General features: G+C 39.4%; 1 protein-coding gene across 5 annotated transcripts in view; it reads right to left on the bottom strand.

Annotated features, from left to right (window-relative positions):
- nav2a (neuron navigator 2a) overlaps positions 1 to 20,932 on the bottom strand; it is a 110,747-nt gene that overhangs the window by 23,002 nt on the left and 66,813 nt on the right. For 4 of the 5 annotated variants that reach the window (XM_077712477.1, XM_077712479.1, XM_077712480.1 and 1 more), the window contains 6 exons: positions 19,630 to 19,763; positions 14,598 to 15,819; positions 13,962 to 14,071; positions 13,772 to 13,880; positions 12,766 to 13,170; positions 8,284 to 8,406 (listed from right to left, as the gene is read on the bottom strand). In XM_077712477.1, the coding sequence (XP_077568603.1) occupies positions 8,284 to 8,406; positions 12,766 to 13,170; positions 13,772 to 13,880; positions 13,962 to 14,071; positions 14,598 to 15,819; positions 19,630 to 19,763 (2,103 nt within the window). Of the gene's footprint in view, positions 1 to 8,283; positions 8,407 to 12,765; positions 13,171 to 13,771; positions 13,881 to 13,961; positions 14,072 to 14,597; positions 15,820 to 18,917; positions 18,970 to 19,629; positions 19,764 to 20,932 lie in introns of those variants that run through there. The other variant, XM_077712481.1, reaches the window with a different exon arrangement.

Raw genomic sequence — 20,932 nt, 5'->3', positions numbered from 1 at the left:
TCCTTTGTCACTTGTTGCAGTGATGCTTCATCCCTCGGGTACTGCTAGTCTCCCACTGGACTATCATGGAGAGACCGAAGGGGGACAGATAGGGAAAGGACCTGCCCTGCTCCTCGTAACACGAGCCTCCCCTAGGACTGTTAACCGGTTCACTGCTGAGATCGTGCTACTAACAGAGAATACCGACACACACACACACACACACAAACACAGACCATGCCCTGAATAAGTCGCTTGCGCAAAATCCAAATCAGACGGCAACACAAGTCAAAGCCACATGATCACAGAGTAAAGTTGAAGGACAATCCTCATCCCACTGTTGCCTCACTACATTTTCCTGGTATGGTTTATGCGTGTGTTCAACTGTGCAATTTCCCAGACAGATCCACCCCGACATCTCTAATTAGAGAGCCGGCTAAATGGCGTAGTCCAGCCCACAGTCTCCTGTTGGCAAAGCTACCCGCCAGTTGATGACCAACCAGCTCTTTACAGCCAATCAGGAAAGACCAGTGCCATTAACCACCAGCTGCTACTGGGAGGATGCACCGCTGGGAAGAAAAGGATGGGCTCGTCGTATTGCTTTTCCTTTTAATTTATTTAATATACAAGTTTTTGCTAAAACATCTCATTTTAGGCTACTGCAAGTAGTTCTTATTCCTGCTAGTACAAGTTTGCTACATTTGTTGACTACCCAATGTTGATTACCCCCAAGGGCCACACCCGCCAGGGAGTAAATAAACACCATATGAAAAATTCACAAGTGATAAAAAGTGATGGACACCAGAGCAATGGTCAACCAGAAAATGCACTTTGAGTATGTTATAGGACTATACAAATGTAATATCACTTAAAATCCCCCCAAAAAAACATTTACATTTGCATAGGTTTTCACAATGCTAGATTTTACATAAAAAGAATGTGCACAAGGTTATACAACTTGATTGAAGAGGTCAGAGCTAAAGCGTACCTTTGGTGATTAGCTGAAAAATATTGTAGATTCTGATAAATATGTGGTTTTAAATTATTTTTGTCGATTTGTATTTGCGAACATGTAACAAGGTTATTGACCGGGCTTCACAGCCAACAGGTTTTATTGAGTCATACGGTGGATGGTTGTTATAGTCATATTTTGCATAATCGAAAAAATGTTCTGGATTAACAGGTTAAGGCAGGTAAATGAGTGTTTATCCTTGCTTGTTGTTTTGACTTGAAATTTAAACATTCTTATCTGTTGCATTTCACCACGGTAGCTTAGAATCATGTGGAAATTTGAGCTGTCAGCAGCATTTTCTATGGACAGCATTTTAACTCTAATGAAATCTGTTTCAAAATATTCAAATTCACCTCATCCTTGCTCATGGTCTCTTGGGAAGGCAAGACCGGCAAAGGTGTACAAATATTTTTTTTCACTTTTGACCAGAGAGACCATTTCTGGGTTAGGTGTTTTTCCCTTTGGATGGAATTGTATAAATAGCATTCATCAAGATTTCTGCCAGTTTGAAATTCTGAAACATTTAGCTTTTTAAAGCATGTTCTGCTTTCCAACATGGGTCAGAGTTCAGTGGCGGGTTGAGTGGGGGAGGCAAAATGTCAGCCAATAGGAGTGCCATCACATGTCCTGAGAAAAAGACTGTTTGTTTAACTTTTTGTTTGTTTCCCTACAGGCTATGGCTGGTTGGTCAGGTCTGACGCATTGTAACCCCCCTCCTGAAAAACTTTGTCTGAATCTGGCACGTGTACACAAGATCTCGGCAGGTCCAATCATGCGCGTGGTCACAACAGAGCTGCAGACCAGAAGTAAGGGGATTTCCTTTGTTGGGGGGGAATCTTCTGGTCCAAACCCTACAGCTAGCCGGCATCACCTCAAATTGCTACTTCTTTGAACAAACAGGGAGAAAAAGCTACAGACTAAAAGATCCCAAGGAGATGAGGGTGTCAGCTTAGACAAGAGGAAAGCTAGGTTGGAAAGAATTATAATGGATCAACCAGAATACCAATTTTAGGCAAGACATATTAGTCCCAGCTGCCACATGGGATGAGCATTGTTGAACAATTAAGTGTCTTCATTATAGTGACGGTTAATTGTAACATTTCCCAGCTGGATGTGGGGACAAAGGACTGATTAGCAGGCAATCGCAAAATTTGTTTATTGTAATTAAAAAATAAAATAAAACTACAGAAATTTTGCAGCCAATCAATTGGACATAATGCCAAGTTGTTATTGCTGGTCATATTTTTTTTTTAAATTGGAGTGGGGGATTATTATTTTTTAAAAAGAAATTCCATTAAACATTTTCTAACGTGTTTGTAATATAAAGTATTGTCAAAATGCATAGATGAAAAAAGAGTTGTTTCTGATAATTTAACTCTTAGTTAATCCCCGAGTGTGTGACAAGATGGGATATACTGCAATACTATGCCAATAAGTTATTGATATATCAACAATTGATATTTCGGTTAAAATGATGCCACTGTTTACTAAACAAACCTATATGTTGCTCCCAAACTTTTTCACTATAAAAGTTGTCTGTTAACTCATTAGCTGCCATTAACAGCGCTAGATGCCCAATTCATTTTGACTGGGAGGGGTGAATTAACAAATGTTCACTGATGTAAGCAATTAATCCAGTCTTATTCAAATTATTTCCTACTCTTGGGAATAGACAATTGTGCCCCAATTTGCAATTACTGACTGAGTATGGAAGGAACAGGTCCAGGAGGCAAGGAATGGGATGGGACCCAGCACATTCTGGGCTAGCAACCAGGAGGCGTGTGGAATGAAAATGGTACAGCTGTCCCGGTAGTGACGAGAATTGGCATGACTGGACGTCACACTCAGGAATGTCTGGTCCTATTGTCTACCTCTATTTGTGAAAACACTTGCTTTCTGTATTCATGAGATCGGTCAGAGCCCCTAAGACCCTCTGGTCGCTTTCCTTTCATGCAGACTTCCTTCTGTGTGTTTCGCTTTTGCTCTGTTTGATATGTCAACACAGTCACATTCAAACAACTCACCCGGATCCACACTATAAACACAAACTCCTCACATATGACATGCATGGCTGAATGCAAACGTTCAAGTCTGAATACACAGCTGCAACCAAAAACCATTAAAACTCAAATTTAAAAAGTATACGTCTTTAGGTTGAATTCTTTCAAATGAGTTTAAAACAGGCACATAATGCCAAAGTCTTAGCATCGAACAGAGCCCAAAGATGCACATCTGTGACCCATAGAGCTGGACTCCGAAAGGGTCAAAAAATAAATAATGAGTTGCTCTGGTATGTAGCTACACAATGAAAACAAACTTCCTTTCATGCTCATCTGCTTTTAAAAATAGAACCTTCTCTATTCTTTTATTGAGGGTCACATCTTAAGACTTTAATATAAGTATATCAAGACATATTAGTAGTATGTTTTAATTGAGCCGCATCAATGAAAAACTAGAATAAGAAGAGCAAAAAACTTAGTTTGCAATGTCGCAAATCCCCAGCAGTAACGATATTAAGGAAATGAAGAGCTTCTATTGAGCCATCAGAACGTGTATATGCATTTAAACAATTCTTCTTCTTCTTCTTCTTCTTCGGTTTTGCTTCTGGCTGGTACCCTGACTAGAAAGGCCATACTCTTAACTTCACGCTCGCCTTCCACCACTTCATTGTACGTGTGTGCCTGATGTATCCAGATGTTCCACTAAAACCTCAGGGGTTGGAATTATGTTTTCTATATACAGATAACCACGGGAACAAGTATGATGACCTTTTTCTCACCCACTCGGTTTAAACATTGGTATGATAGCTTGGTACTGAATCTTGGTATTATGGTTTGAGTGGGAGTTTAGGAGAACAATTTACGTTTGACCTGGCAGGCTGTAGTAAAATCAATATCTCATTGACTTCCTCAGACAACCCCACACACACACAAACACACACATGCATGCACACAAACAAAAATGCATATCAAACACACAGAATGCAGTTTTCTTATAGCTAGGGGCAACTCATTCAGATTTGTAAAGGAGAGAATATCTCATGTTTGTGTTGGTACAATGAAAAGGCAAACAATGATAAAGGTTGTCTGTTTGTATCGCAGAGCAAATATTACCATTCAAACTCAGTGATGCAAAGTTGACCAATATATAATATAAAACAAACAATGCAATGACTTGAATAGCCACCGCAATATTTCCCAGGATTTGCGTCATCAATAAACTAAACATGAAATATTGAGCAAACACTGCAACAAACAAAGAAGATCCTTTTCTCGAAGAGATATTTAAATTTTGGAAGCCAGACTAAACCTAAGCTAAAAAAAATGAAATAAAGGGGTTCCCTGGTTTACGTGAAGATTCAGTGAAGACAGTGATTGATTGGCAGAGAGCCGGGTGTTGTTGGGAGCGATTAATTAGAGCTTCTCTCTTCCTGTACCTAAGGCCTACAAGGGGGCTACTCAAGTCCAGACACGAGAGCCAACAGTTAGACAGAATGGGTGTGTATGATGATGGTTTGAGTGTTGAGTTACGAAACACACAGGAAGAGAGAAAATTTGTAAGAAATAAAGCATTATGAGGCTATAATAAATGTTCATATTATTTACAGAACTGTTATGAAATAGTACAATTTAGCATTTTTGTATGAATATAAGGCATTGGAGAACACATTTCGGTCACATTGATATGTGTTGTAGCAGAATTTTCCAGTTCTTTTTGGACTAATTTGCGTTGCCAACAAGTGAATAATCACGTTCCTAGGAAGGATACTTGTTTAAACATCATCATAAAATGCATTGAAATTTGTTTTCCTGCTAAATGCATAATGACAGAATGAAAAAAATGCTGTCTGTATTTGAATAAACAAATCTTACACTGACTAATAATAATTTGCTTTCCTGTTCCAATGATAATTTGGCAACAATTATCTGATGAATGCTTTCCAGTCTTTTAGGGAATTATTCTACACAGGCAGACCCGGGTTGATTTCCAGGTTTGCAGATAAAAGTTCTCCTCAAGTGGAAGAAGATACAAGAGGAAAAGCTATTGGCATACAGCATGTATTTCTGACAATAAACTGTAATTTATGGATCATGTATAGAATTCTAAGCAGCAACCTTGTTTACAATAAAATGATTTTCTATCATGTGGGCAGACATAATAATGCAAACACTCCTCACCCTGATGTTAGCACGTTCATTTAAGCTGGGCTTTTAACTCGGAAGTAGTCAATGTGGGAACTTTTAGGTAGCCTAAACAAGCTTCTCCTGCTGAGAAAAGAAGTGTGGGATGCAGGGAGTTCCAGTAATACCACTTTGTCTAATTCAGTATAAACCTTCAGCTCCTAGCTACTTCATTCAGTGATTCATTATCTGCCATTGGATGGGATGGGTGGAACAGGTAAGTGACCACACATGTTTAAATAAGAAATACATACACTTACTGGCCACAACAAGAAATACACTAGCATAATTTAATCAGGTCCAATACTGGAGCAGTGTTTAAAAAAGATTTTTTAAAAAGAAAGATCAGTTTTTATGTTTAGACATTGCCAGAAAGACTCGAGTATCAGTTTTCCATCAATGGCAAACTTAACAGATTGACAAAGTTGATCAAAAATCTTCATTTTAAGATTATAAGATGTAGCAGGCATGTAACGATTGTATTAATGTTTAACAATAAAGAATTTCAAAGATGTGCAAATTTATCATTTGATAACTTGACATTTTTTTGACACTCTTGGCTGTCACTAAAGTGAATTCATAAAGCAAGTGAAATGCAAAACCAATTTCACACCACACAAACTCTTTTGTCTGCTTCAACAATGAGCATTCAAATCAGATGACACCCTTTTATAGTTTGCTTCCTATGCCTACAACTAAATAGATAAATGACACTACCCCTCGCCTCGGTCCTCGCCTGACGATAACAATGCCAACAGTTATGCACCTCCTTCCGAATTTAGCTTGCATGACTGAGATTATTCTATTTTCCTGTTTTCTTTTTTATCGGTTCGACATTTTTCAGACTTCAAATGCCTCCCTCACTGGTTTTGAATTTATGTATGCACACACGATTATGGAGGTACTACACTCCACCAATCAATGACTGGAAACATGGTGCCCCTCAAACACAAAACTCAAAAGTCCACCATTTTTGAGCATCCCTATAATTCAAAATGCCCAACCTCAATTGGCATCACATCCCACAATCCCTTCCAATTTCTTCAAATCCTCATTCCCAGCAAACTAACTCTTTAATTTTTATATTTGAAATGTCTTATTATTTTATGTTTAGTGATTAAATTAGTTGTCCAGCAGAACATGGTTCATGACAGGTTCCTGGTGCTGAATCCTTTCTACTCTATTTTACTTTGTAACATGGTGAATGAAGAAGAAGAGGCTATAGTCTGATTTCTTGAATTGTTAAAAGACAATCTGTACCACAAAGGCAGACCCTTTGAAGCCCATGCTCTCCTTGTGTAGGGGTCACAAGGTTTTTGGCCTAACACCTCAGCAAACCTGACACCTCCCCTCCTTGCATTAAGGAAACCCACATGCAAATTAAACGCCCAAAAAGTAAGTCATGCAAAGACACCACACCTACTGAGTAAATATGGAACACAGAAACACAAAACTGAATTTTCAAGCTCCTTCACCTGGGACATGGAGAGACATCCTCCTATTTAAATGGCAACATAAGCAGACTACTGTGTCTAGAAACTCTAGATCTTTACATATAGTCTCACCTATTACAAGCGGGAAAAAACTACTTAAGTCTCCCGCTTCCCTTGTTTCAGTTTATAGTGCCAATACTAGGGTTGATAAAAATACATATTTATTACACTTGGTTTATCAAAACTCCTATCTTGCAATACTTATTTTTTTCTACTTTACTGTCATAAATAGGCTGTGTTGTCAACCTCACATTGCACCGCCTTTATTTTCTGCTGGTTTGTCAATTGATGTTATTACTTATATTCACTGTGCCATTTAAGAGTCTACTTATACATATGCTAGTTGTATGTTTTTATCTATATAGTTGTGATGATAAGAATAAATAAATGCAATTGTGCTTGCTATTTTCTTTAGTTTTCATGCACTCCCCCGGTCAGAAAGAAAAGAGGAAGAAGAGCTTTACTGGTCCACAGTCCACAGTAAGAAAATGTTTGAGGACCACTGAGCTAGACCACACAGAAACATGAGAGAATAAATTAAACAGGTTAAAAGGAAAGGCAGTCACTTTATAACATAATTGCTTCCTAATTCCTTCCTTTTACTGCAAGTCATTGTAGAAACAAGCTTCCAATTGAAAATAAAAATGTGAGGATTTTTAAGATGAAGGCAGTATAGCAAGACTGAGAGAAGCAAGAGAGAGCAGGGCATGAAACATGAGCTGTGGGACATTGTGTGATAGACCAGCTTTGGACTCAACGAGTTTACTGGGAAAGTTGGGGGGTATGTTTATGTGTGTATCTATGTGTTTGTGTGTGTAAGGAGTAACAGGCAACTGATAGGGCAGAGGTTAAAAGTCGCAAAGACAGGAAATTAGCCACACCTGATGATTTACAGGGGGGAATGCAGCTTGCAACACCTGAAACTTTTACTCAGACAAAATGCCTCTGCCTGACAAGAGAAAATACTTTACGTTAAGTCAGTTTAACATTCAATGCTATTATTATGCATATGGAAGGCAGAAGTGTGGAACTGAATCATATTGAATGTTTTACTATTGTGGAATCAAGACCTATAGAATACAAAGCTATTTACAGTGAAATAAATATTGGAAAGTATTCCTCATGCATTGTTATTGTGGAATTTCAAACTGTTTTTGTGGGGAGTTGTTAGACTTCACATTTGGATAAACATTTTATTCCTGCCTACATCTGCAATGGGGGAAAGCATAAAGCAAAAGACAAACTGAAACCCACACTGGACTACTGGCTTGTCAGTGTTTAAAAATAACAACCCCCCTTAGCACCACCTCCAACGTTTAACCGATTACCACGGGTGATGACTTTGTACTGTCTAGACATCAGTGGCTGCTAGGCAACTGGCAGAGAAATCCCAGCATTGTGCTAAATGCAATCAAACAAACCAAATGGCATAATGAGCACACAGATGCTTTGTCACATGTAAAGTTTGGCACAAACAGAGTAGCAGTACAAAATCAACTAAATGAACAAGACAGAGACTCCTTTACAAAGAACTACATCTCACTTAGAGAAGCTTGTTTTAAGCTTTACCAACAACCCCAAAATAATGTATTAGTCATTTGGAATGTATTAGACTTACCTATCAGCATCTCCCTGGCCAGACGACGCTTTTCGATGCAATGTCTCTCGAACAGCAGCCATGCTGTCAGGCAGCCGATTTAAGCGGCGTGTGTACAATCCCAAACCGCCATCAGTCATGTAGCTGCAAAACACATTGCAAATCACATTTGATAATGTCTTCAAATTGAAGTAGCACTTCTATTCTTTATGTCTAACTACTTATGTTACATTTGGGACCTCTGTGACGGGGAAGGGATTTCTCAAGTGACTAACAGAAAGCAACAGTAGTCTCGCAATAAGAAATGTTGTATGTTGGAATATTTGGATATGTTGAGATGTTGGCCCCATAGTTCTGAGATCGAGGGTTCGATCCCATGTGGGTCTTCACTGTGTGGAGTTTGCATGTTCTTCCCAGGCTTGTGTGGGGTTTCTCTGGGTACTCTGGTTTCCTCACATATCCCCAAAACATGCATGGTAGTCTGGTTGATCACTCTAGATTCCCTTTACGTATGAGTGTGAGCGCAAAAGGTTGTCTTGTCTCCATGCAATTGGCTGGCCACCAAATCAGGGTGTCCTCGCCTGGTGCCCATAGTTAGCTAGGATAGACTGCAACACCCCCCGTGACCCTTGTGAGGATAAGCGGTACGGAAAATGAATGAGATTCCAATGAATCTTTAAAAAAACAAGAACAATACAACCTGTACAGTATATAAGAATACAATAAGTCATGCAGTGTAAATAATGGGGGCATTCATGAAAAGAATTCAAATTTGGTCTTTTGGCTATAAAAGTTGAAGTGACCGTTAGCAGCACTTACACATACATTCCCACCCCAACTAAAATAACACTGACCAATCCCCATAATATTGACACATTTAGGGGACTCCTAATAGAGCTAAATATTGACCCATTTCTCACAGGTGTAACTCAATCAAATGTTTGCTGATTTAAATGGAAGCTGGACCGTTGGGTGCCTGAATACTTTCTGTGTAGGACTGTGATGATGATGTTTTTACAGTTAAGTGAGTAGAAAAATAAGCCTGGTGAGATTTGGAACATACAGCATAACCTTCACTGGTTCCTCTCAGTGTGTGAGGACTCAATATGTACAGTATACAGAGCACAGTGTTTCTCTTATACTATGTCCAAAAGTTCAAGTCAGTCTCTGACTTGCTATACAAAAATTACACAAGTCGCGATGTCCGATGGATTTTGGTCTTATCTGGGTTTCCGACAACACAACGCTAAAAGCTTAAACTATGTACACAGGTGGAGTATTAAATTAGAGAACATCAGAGAAAAATGATGAATTAAATATGTTATTTAACTACTTCAATTTATCATTTTATTAAAAAAAGGTTGTTTTCCCACCTGATCATAACAATTCCACTGCTACATGAAGATTCAAAGAGATTGAGTTGAATCAAACAATCTTCTGTTTTCCACCTCCACTGTTGACTACTGATTTACTTATTACTTATTGATTGATTATTTATTCATTATGGATTGTTATTACTTATTGATTATTGATTATTTATTCATTATGGATTATTATTTATTGATTATTTATTAACTGTTATGTTTATGTAATGTTATCTATGGACTTTGTGGTGAAGCTTTAAATCCCATTATACTTGTAAAATGACAATAAAAGCATTCAAATCAATTTAATTCAATTAAATTCAATTTACTTCACTTTAATTCAATTCAATTTATTTCATTTCATTTCACTTCACTTCACTTCACTTCAATTCAATTAAAATATCACCTCCTGAAAGTAAAGAAAGAAAGAAAGAATAACAAATTGTACAACATACTTTTTCCCATGCATTAAAAAAAATCCATTGCTGGAAAACCAACAAAATCCACGACACAAACATGTATTTCAACACGTGTAAGTCAGCTTCTTACAGGTCTCAGAAACCTGTTAACCGGTAACCAGCTGCAGGAACAACGTGCCTAAACAAGACAGTTTATGAACTGACTCAGCATTAACGGTCAAAAATGTATCTATAAAGTTCCCCATAGAGTTACCGAGAGAGCATAATGACACAACATACCTTTCAGCGTCACACATGCTAAATCCGAATAAAGATGAAAATGTCCGGTTAAGTATAAACTGTCTCTCATCAGCTCAGCTAGATTTCCATAACTTGCAAAAACTCAGAATATGAGGGCAGAGTAGGTTTGTGTGATATCATAAAGTAGTGTACTGAGTCCGTTTAAAATGTGCAGCCTGAATGTGTGCGAGCTCAGCGTTGGTATGCAGCCACACATGCATTTGTGTCTGTCTGACTGTGAAGGTGGTGGAGTGGGGTGGAAGAAGAGGGAAGTGAGGAAGGTGGCGGATCATAGAGGTTGATCAGCCAACTTACCCCTCAGCTAAAAAGATTGTTGGGGGGGGGGGGGGGGGGGGGTTGGGGGCATTTGTGAAAGGGCAAGAAGAGGAGGAGGAAAGATACCAGATGATTTTTTTTATATATATCAGTGTTGTTGTCTTGGTAATGTATGATGCAGAAATTTCTCACTCATTTTCTGAACCGCTTTATCCTACCATGCATGTTTTTTTGGAATGTGGGAGGAAACAGAACTACCCGGAGGAAACCCACACAGGCCTGGAAAGAACATGCAAACTCCACACAGGTGGACCGACCTGGATTTGAACCCAACACCTCTGAGCTGTGAGGCCGACGTGCTAACCACCTGCTCCACAGATGATGCAGACATTATTAAATATATTCTGATATATTTAACGTAAACTAAACTAAGAAGTTGTGACCAATTTTTCAAATGCTTTTTTTGGAAGTGTGTTTTTTTTATATGCATTTTTCGTCCTTTGATAAGACTGAACTCAAGAACAGTTGTCCAGACGACTTCTAATTCTGAGGAAAAAAAATGTTTTCAAAGGCTATTGATGCTCTAAGCATTTTTTTTTTTGACAGATTCAATACAGAAGGTATCGCTATAATTTATTGGCAGAACTCTAAAAGATAACTATTACTGACTGATTGAACCCAATACAGTGAAGTTCACAGACTATTTATTCATTCTAAACTGTGCATATAAATGGTTGTATTCTGTTGTGGGGCAAACAAAAAGAAGCCCGACTTGAATTTTTGAAAACGGTTATAATCTAAGGAATAGCCTCCCCTTCTTTGTAAACATTCAAGACCAGTGTGGAGGAACCTGTTTGTGGATGCTACCATGCTGGTATAAGGACTAAAAGCTAAATCTCCTCGAGGCTGTTAGAGGGTTGGGACATCCGTTATTCTGTGTCCATTAAAAAAAACTTAAACCTCGGGTAAATCCCAACCAAACACATAATCTGTACTACATGTAGACTTTATGGTTTGGCTTTTTCTATTTTCAAAACAATATATAAATGCCATTCAGTTAATGTGGTTCAAATGACAAAAGATGTAATTCCCAGTCATCCATTTTGCCATAGCTCATGCTTAGGGGAATTAAATTCAGTCCCCTGAACATGTATCACGCACAGACATGTCTAGGACTACTGTTATTCCTGATGAAATACGCTCTTTGGAAATCGCTATTCATCATGACACACATTTGAGGTTACAGAAGGTACCTGAATGAGTCACAGGACAATTGTTTTTACTCGTGATTGTTTGTGCACAGAGATGCAAACATGTCAGTTAAGTGCTTTAATATTTTTACTCGACAGTTAATTTCAATGTGGAAATTAAAACGCATAGCGAACCTTTCAAATTTTAAAAGCCCTTTTGAGTATTTTTTGAGTGAGAAACTACCAGTAGACCTTTTTTTCTTCATTCAGGGTTTACCTTACTTCCTGGATTTAGGCATCAGCACCTCTGCAGCCGTTGTGAAGATATGCATCACAGATGATGAATACATAAAGGATATAGTATGTATTGATATTCCCTTTTTAAATTGAACACAATTACCATTACAAATATCAATGAAGCATTTCAATTATGTGAAAAGTTAAAAGCTATTGTGGCATTGTACTTATTGTATTGATTGTAGAATATTGCAAATAAAGTCTGTAAAGTCCCTCTCAGGAAATTCTTTTGGATTAGTTCTTTCCGCTCAAAAGAAGGTAAAAAAAAGCGTACTATCTGCACAGCCTAAAGAAATTGGAATAATATATTCATAAATATCTCATAACCAAACTTAAGCTTTAACGAAAATGTAATTATCTGATAGATCAGGCATTGTTTGTAACTTGTCAATGTTGTATCTACCTCTGCAGTTACTTGAAGTTACAATGAGTCATTACCACTAATATTACCAAAGTAGGCGAGAGGGTTTTTTTCCAGTAATAACACAAGGATTTACCCAGGTTATCAGTTTGTCTACCTTTGTATATGACTTGATACTTGAAAGATCTAACATCGTTTCTGGTGTAGGTAACAAATGTATCCCAAGCAGAAAGAGTATGCAAGGATTATTTCTGCCCCCCTCTGGCAACTTGTATAACTTACATTTCCCTTTTGAGTAAGAACGGCAATCTACTCACCCACTTGTGACATCATCAGTACGTGAAGCATTCTTGCTTAGAACATCTCCATCGCTCATGTATCCAGTGACCTCCATGGCGAGCCCATCCAGGTCTGCATCTTCTCCAGGTCTTTCTCCATGATCTCCGCTGCAGAGGCTGCCACTCCTGCCAGCCAGCTGCCGCCTGAGGTGGCCCGGGTACAAGTAACGTCCTCCTTGGCCACCTGCCACACGGCCGGCGTATCCATTCCCCGTAGATGGGGCATCACCCGCTTGAAGACGAGGGCTAGACTGGCCCAGACGCCATGATGACAAAGAGGGCCTAGTCGAGGTTAGACTTAAGATACTTCTCCCACCCCCACTGCTGTTGCTGCCACTGCTAATATCTGCAGTGACGTTCCCATCAAAAGTGGCTTCAAGTGTGCTGCGAAGACAAATTAAATATTATACAAAATTATTTCATTTGGCTTAATTTAAGTGAAATACTCATGTACTTCACACAGAGTATACATTTAAAAATTACTTAATACCTAAAAATAAGTAATTTTATTGTTGCATCTTCTATAAAAAATATTTTAACAGTTTCTAGGTTAAGGATCATGCCATGCTAAATTGTTGATGTTCATAAATACTATAAATTATTGGAAACTAAACAATCCCTAAGCCAAATATGGACAGCTGCATCAATACAGAGGAGCGATGCCACATCAGAAGATGAAAGTCGGTGGCAGAAAACAAGATTATTGCTAAATCTTGACTCAAAGGCAACATGATGGATATGTGTGGCAATCAAAGTCAATTGGTTTCCTCTGAAGAAGTCAGAGATTAGACATGAAAAACTAATACCTGCTAACATAGAATGACAAAGTCTGTTGACCATTAAGCCAATAAGATACTCCCTCAAACAAGTCAACTTGTTCAAAATTCAAACTACTTCGAGTATAATCAAGATTCACTTTAAACAAACACAACAAATATGATTTTCAAACCTTGTATTTTTGAGTTTGCTTAAACATAGACGTTACCTTTGTGTGACCTGAGCTCCGCGCAGGCTAGACATGGTCTCCTCCAGGTTCTGCCGCAGATCTGCAATGTTTCTAACTGTCCGCAACCGCCTTGTTTCTGGGTCTTCACCTGTGCAGAGTAAAAAAAACTGCTTAATTCCAAGTTATAAATGAGGAAGGACAAAAGACTGCTGTGAAATTAATCACCAACCTGAAAGATCCTCAATGGAGGTCTGGTTGTTTTTGTTGAAGGCAACATCAGCACCTCTTCCTACTGAGCCAGATTCGTTGCTCATAAGTCCCTCGCCATCAGTTTGGGATCTACACGAACATATGTCAAAATACACAACGCATAAAATACTGTGCAATTTAAAAAAAACTGATATTCACAAAAGGGTTATAAATCTGATTAACAATTAAATCTGCTGCATTTCCCGTCTTGTGACTGGGTCCATTGTGAGCAGCTTAGTCTCAAACGCCATTCAATTGTGTAGATGCATCAGACCTTTGACTTTCATGACAAGCACTACTAGTTGCTTATTCTTTTAAAATTCACACAAAATGTCTCAAAGGAGTAAGACTGGTCGAAGCCAGCGATGGTGATTTTTTTAATGCTAAGAGCAAAGAACATTTTTTGTTTTTGTAGTGTATTCAATTCAACATAAATTGAAACTTGTTGTATTTTGTTGTAGGTTTACGAACATGTGTTCGTATATTTTGCCAGATGTTTTCTTTTTCCTCTAACCTATGCTCACTTCTACAATTACAGTCCAAATGATGCTATAAGTCTGTAGGTGTGAAAGAGAATTCTGAGTACGTGATGCAACAAAAAAGTGAATGAGCTCACCTGTACATGAAAGGTGCCACAGTGGCCATGTTGGGGTGGCTGTGGTGCTGTTGGGTCTGAGGTAGCTGGACACTGACTGTGTTACTGGCCGTACTTTGTGTGTTGCTTCCTCCGGCCACAGAGGCAGAGCCAGTCTTACCCTCTGTAGCAGAAAGGCTGCAGATTGTGCTTTTGCTGTCCTTTTCCAAATGACTTCGGTGCGTGAGCAGACCAGCGCCTAGCCTCATGCTGCGTGGTCGCTCCCCGGTCTCCTTCGTCCCCATTGAAGAGGTTGTTTTCCCCCCAATTCCAGGAATTTTGCCTCCTGGCTTTGGTATTCCGCTGTGTGCAGAGGTGGCATGTTCCTTTTTGGCAACTTTACCCCCTTTGGGAATGAAGCTGGCAATTTTTGAGGTCTTTTTGTTGGGGCTGTCTATGTCTCCACCTACGGATGTCATCTCCTCCTTGGGCTCCTCTCCTCTGAGTTCTGTCCTTTCTTGCAAGGTGAGACGTTTGCCCACTTCCTTTCCTTTTTCCTTTTCTTTTCCCCGCTCCTTTTCTTTCTCATGGCCTTTGGCGGAGCTCTTTTTGGCAGTCAAAGCTTTGCTAAAAGTGCGCTGGGCAATGCCTCTCAAGGCCATTTTGGGGCTGCTGGCAGTATTGGCAACATTAGCACCTGCAGAGGGAGGAGCTCCATTTCTGGTTGCATTCATTCCCGGCCGGAGATTGCCATCAACTTCCTCAAGGGGGTCAGTATTTGAGCCAATCTCAGCTTTCTCCACCTGCCCTGCTATATTCTGCATGCTGGGTGCAGCATTGTCACCTTGGGCACTTAGTCCATTGAACGAGGTGGAGGATTTAGAGCTTCCTTTACTATTAAAGAGCTTAAGCTTCTCTAGCATTGACTTTTGCGTGACAACTTTAGGAGGCGCTTCAGATCCTAAAGTAACCTTACAGGAGGGCTCCTTCTCCTGCTTTGTGGATTGCATGGCAGACGAGGGGATGCTTGTGGAGGAAGGAGTTGGAGAGACGTGTTTAGAGCTCATGGATTTGCTCCTCCACGGCTTGCTGCTGCTACTGTTAGGGTGGGGAATGGAGGTGGAGGGCGAGGATGAGGAAGAGGTGGGCAGATGCAGGGCAGAGGTGGCAGGGATGCTGGTGGAGGAGCTGACTGTCACTGAAGACAAAGCCACATTTTCACTTGTTATCTGGGAAGTCTGTGAGGCCATGCCATCCGAAGAATCTGCACAAACATAAATGTGAGCCATTATTATGTAAAATATATGGCTGTGAATGATCTACGTTGGAAATAAAAGTGTGAATAAGATTTTCCGGTGACCAAATGCTGAGGGAACGTTTTTTAACCCCAATCGGACTGGCCTTATATGGCCTGAAGTTGCTATGAGCTGGTGTTTGCAAAATGGCCCATTACTTTACTTTGAGCAAGCCACCAAAACTGTTAAAACATTCTTTTGCACTAACAATGACAAGACCCCAACACAAACTGTTTAATAAAAACATTGAAGAGCTTTGTCAAGCACTTTAAAGTCTGGCCAAACATGCTGAGCTCGAGAGCAGCGTTACTGTCCTCACAAGACTTGCACTTATATGGACTGTTTTGGTTAAGCATCCCTCAATGTTCAGTTCTATTGTAAAATCCAAAGATCAGTGACGTCAACAAGAAAGAAAACCGTTGAAATGACTGCTGTTTATAGTGACTCCTGCTGCAAATTACCCGTCCAAGAAAGAAATTTGGACAAATCTGCATCTGAACTCAGCTGCGGCTTAACTTACGAAAGACAGACAAGGGCTGCACACCGTGTGAGCGTGTGCAGCTGAACTACCAACAGCAGCAATATTTGAATATTCAAATACCAACGGCATGCCAGAGGAAGGATTTATTGGCTCTCATGGAGGGTAGAGTAGGCCTTAAGTCTTATTTAAATAAATACATGAACAGTCAAATAAAGTTGGGATTTGCATGGCACAGCACACAGCCTACTTGTTTACCTGTTTTCATCTCTCTCCTCTTCTTTTTATTTTTAAAAGGCTTTTATTCCTCCTAATTGGAAATTGTTTAGCACTTAGTGAGAACAGTCCTGAACAATACCAGCATTAGGAAGTGTTTAGGGCCCAATTAGCCATGCTAGCAGCTAACGAGACTGAAACTGGGTCAGTTTGCCGATCGGTGCCATCTCACTGGAACGGGCTGAATGAGAGGAGTACAAACTGTGATTATGGAGCAGGCAGAGGGGAATAAAAAGCGCTGCTAAGGCAGGTTCGGGATGAGTGAAACCTTGATCTGGGTCAGGGATCTTTCTGTGCTGTCCATGAAAGGGCTCATCTCAGAGTGAAAGTCATGGATGAACTGTGGACATTGGGACAAATGGCTGTTGTCATGACCGAAGCCAATGTTTAGGACTGCTCCATTTAAGCTGCCATGTATAGACAAAACTAACCAATCATTAGTATGCGTGTTCTGATATGACCGGATCTGCTTTTTACCAGTATTATATTAAAGTTGCCAATTTACATATATTTTCGGTTAACTTCTATTACACGTGTTACAAGTTTCAGGGAAAAAGCTTCCACTCTGGAAAAACAAACAATAATGGCTATAATATGGCCAAGAATGGATCAGTGACCTAGTGAACTTTAGGTGCCTTCCTGCCGGAAGACATCTTGAAAGAATTACACCTCAACAGCTTAATCGTAGCAGTCATTAGAAATTAAACAAAAGTGCTGAAAATTACATGGAAGGGTTGCTCGAGGGAATCCATTTGCACTTCCTGCCAGGTCTAAAACACGTCTCCCAGTTCGCCAAGCCTATCCTCCCACGGCCTCCGGATAAAATCACAACATTTCAAGTGAACAACCAAAGTTAACTTTTCAAAGTACTTTTTTTAAACCTTGTCTCATACACTCACTGTTCTTAAGTGTTAAAAATCATGATCTGTCATCCAAGTGTCAACATGAATGCAGCTTGTGTGAAGGCAATTCAAACAGCTAAAAGTGTATAATCTCCTAACCTTAGTTGCCAGACCAACTACAGGCCTTGGAAACTGTGTGACCACTCCGTAAACAAGCAATAAATTAGTTAGCGTTAACATCGTTTGACACTTTTTAGACATCACAGGCGGCCCCTTTGCTCACACGGTCGTCTTGGTCATGAGACATTAAACCACAGCTTTTCAGTTAGGGACCACAATGATGGTCACACATGGCCTTACTGGAAAACAAGTTGGGAAGATTTTTTTACGTGTTGCAGCGGGTGAGTGACGAATGTGTGTTTTCTCTTCAGTTAGCTCACTAGCACCTTGAAATGGCCAAAGGTATTGAGCCACTATGCTGGAAGATGAGTTTAATGTGCATTCACTGTCTTCTTGATCAGGAAATAAAATCCTGAGATAGATATTGGTGCATGACTGTGGAACATTCTTCCACACCAACTCCATCAAAGCATGACTTTTTGATCCCTTGGGTCACTAATTCAGTCATGCAAGAACTCAAAATCCTCTAAAATAAAGTTGAGATCATTGCATATTGGTAAGAAAAGGAATAAGAATGGCCAGAATTAGCCATCATCTCTCCTGTTGATTAATTCTTTTTGCAAACATGACCACATTTCAACTATATCACAACTTGATATTGCAAGTGTTTGCTTTATCCTCATGATTTCAGATGTTTGTTTGCCCTCCCCCCGTCTCACTGCTCAATCATTGTGCCCTCAAAAGTGAGAGGGACAGGCAGCCTTTGTTTGGAGACGGAAAAACTTTGAAGAGTTTCTCCACATGAATTAACTCAAACAGTGACATTACAGCCCATTAAGAAGGCTATTCATTGTCCAAGGGAAACAGCTTGATAAATTAACACACACACACACACACTAATGCATGTGTATACATCAGCGTGCACTTACTCAAACACAACACAGACAGGTCTTTGTCACCCAGTTTCTGTCATTTTGTTTTCATGCAGTTCGAAGGAGAAGACGCAAGCCACTTTCACTTGTGTACAGCCAGAAGGTAAGTGACTCTATTCTGGTGTCAGAGCCAATGTCACGCAGGCTGTACTCACTGGGCAACCATTATAACCTGCAGGTGTCCACCTTACCATCTTAACCTAACACTTCTCTGTGCATTTTTAACCATTTTGTAAAGAAATGCCAAAAAAATATCATGTTTAGTAAACAACTACTTCCAACTGTAAAAACCCAGACACACTCCACATGTAGGCATTTCAACAAACCTGTAAAACTGACTCAACCTGCTTAAGAAAGTCCCACTAAGCTCTGAAATAAGAAAGACAAATCAATTTTCCTGCAAGTGTAAGTGAACCAACCTCATAAGTGCGCTACGATGTCCAAGAAGAGCTGAGAGAGAGGATGGGCAGCAGAGTGCCAAGCTACAGCCGACATCCTCAGGCTCAGAGGGGTGGCGTGCTACTCAAAGGGGGAGGGACTTGGCATCATGTCAAAGTGGGGGGAGAAGGGAGGGCAGACAACCACTGATGAGCAGTCTCTGTTCTGCCAGTCAAAGCTGCTGCTGCTTCATAGAACTTTTTCCACAACTTAAGAATTACTTAGTTTCAAAGCCTTTCTAGCCTACATTAAATTTTACGCTCAATTATGGCCTTCTATACATTGTTGCACCTGTATAAAGTCAGGACCCCTTGTTTTATGCAAGGTCATGAGTTTATACTCTTGACACTAACACTCTATATAAAGCCTTGGTCTAGTGAGTAGTCATCGAATATATTTAAACAAGGGTCAAACCGAATACACTGCACTGCAATGACCTTCACTCTGTATTAAAATAATTTAATAAAAGTTTAGACTGGTGCAATGAAAGTTAAAAAAAAAAAAAATGTGCCAAATAATGTAAATGTAATACTTAAGATGTACATTTCCCATCCCAGTCATTTCTGCTTTGGTATTGTATTGTGGCTTTCCTCTTCTTTTAAACGGATATATCAGTGTAATGGCTGAGACAAAGCCAGTTGAAGAAACAGCAGACATGTCAATGATTAAGGATGCCCAGTATATGGCACTTACCTTTGTTCAGCTGTGTGCTGGCTTTGGTCTTTTCACTGAAGGCCTGGCTGCGTCTGTTCCCAGAGCCACTGACCAAGCCTCGTGGAGTGATCTCACCGCCTGCAGTGGACACTCTCGCTGAGGGGCCGGGAAGTCTGACCAAAACAGAATAAGGAAGAAAAAAAAAAGGAAAAAAAAAAGTGAAATAAATCTACAAATTTACAAATCCCACTATTTGTTGAGAAGGTAATACAGGCAAATAACAAAAAAGTATATGTAAACAAGCACTAATTCATCCATTCTTTCGTTTTGTGCTCCTATCGTCCTCAGTGCAAATACTTTACATAGAATAAATGGAAATAAAACATTTTGACAAATAATTGCACAAGGCAAATAAAGTACATATGGTTAGGATTGCAATGTATTTCAATAGCGAATATATGATATCTTAAAACTTTTACTATAATGTAAGACTTGTGGCTATTTGTCAAGAATCCAACATTGATTCATGAGGTTTTATTCCCATGCAAATGAGACAAAACATTACTTTGACCCACCCATTTCTAAAATGTATAGTAGGTGACACTATTGTCTACAACTAATCTGATTCAAAATACATTAAACTTGATGAAATGTTAATAGATCAGGGTAATATAATCATCGTGAGACTGTCAGGAAGATGCTGATAAGCAGTTCATACATATTATTAATACTACAGCCCTTTCCAAATTGCTTTCCACTTTGACTGACAATGAGTCTCCTTGCAAAGTAATCGGCTTCATAAAAACTGATATGAGCATCATAGAGTCTGTGACTTTAAATATTGAACGATGCCGAGGGGAAAAAATACAGTGGATTGAGAATGGAAAAGAATTGTTGATTTGCTGAAAACTTTGGCCGTATTTTCTCCATAAAAATAACTGAGGGGACAAAACTACCTTTCAAAAGTGCACTAAATCTCAAAAGTAGCAAATGTGTAAATGAAAGTGTTAAATAATGTGAACATCTAATGCCGATGATGTTTCCTTTAAATAACAATCAGTCAATTATTTAGTAAGCTCTTTATATATTATTAATAGATATATAAAATATGTTATATTAATATATATAAGTATCATAGGAGCAAACACTGCAACGTTGTCATCAATTTCTTCGTCTTGTACTAACACATATCTGACAGCAGATGGAGAAATTGCATGGGTATGAGTAAACAGCTTTTTCTGGATGCAGGTGCAATGCAAACGGAATGTGGGGATTGGCAACATGCGTTTATTAAAAAAACATCATGACTAAACATGCATTAATGTAAAAAGCTTTGCATGTC

This window comes from Stigmatopora nigra, chromosome 3 (assembly GCF_051989575.1).
Source record: "Stigmatopora nigra isolate UIUO_SnigA chromosome 3, RoL_Snig_1.1, whole genome shotgun sequence".
Classification (NCBI taxonomy): domain Eukaryota; kingdom Metazoa; phylum Chordata; class Actinopteri; order Syngnathiformes; family Syngnathidae; genus Stigmatopora; species Stigmatopora nigra.
The sequence above is the reverse complement of the archived record's forward strand: the minus strand, read 5'-3'. Positions and strand labels throughout refer to the sequence as shown.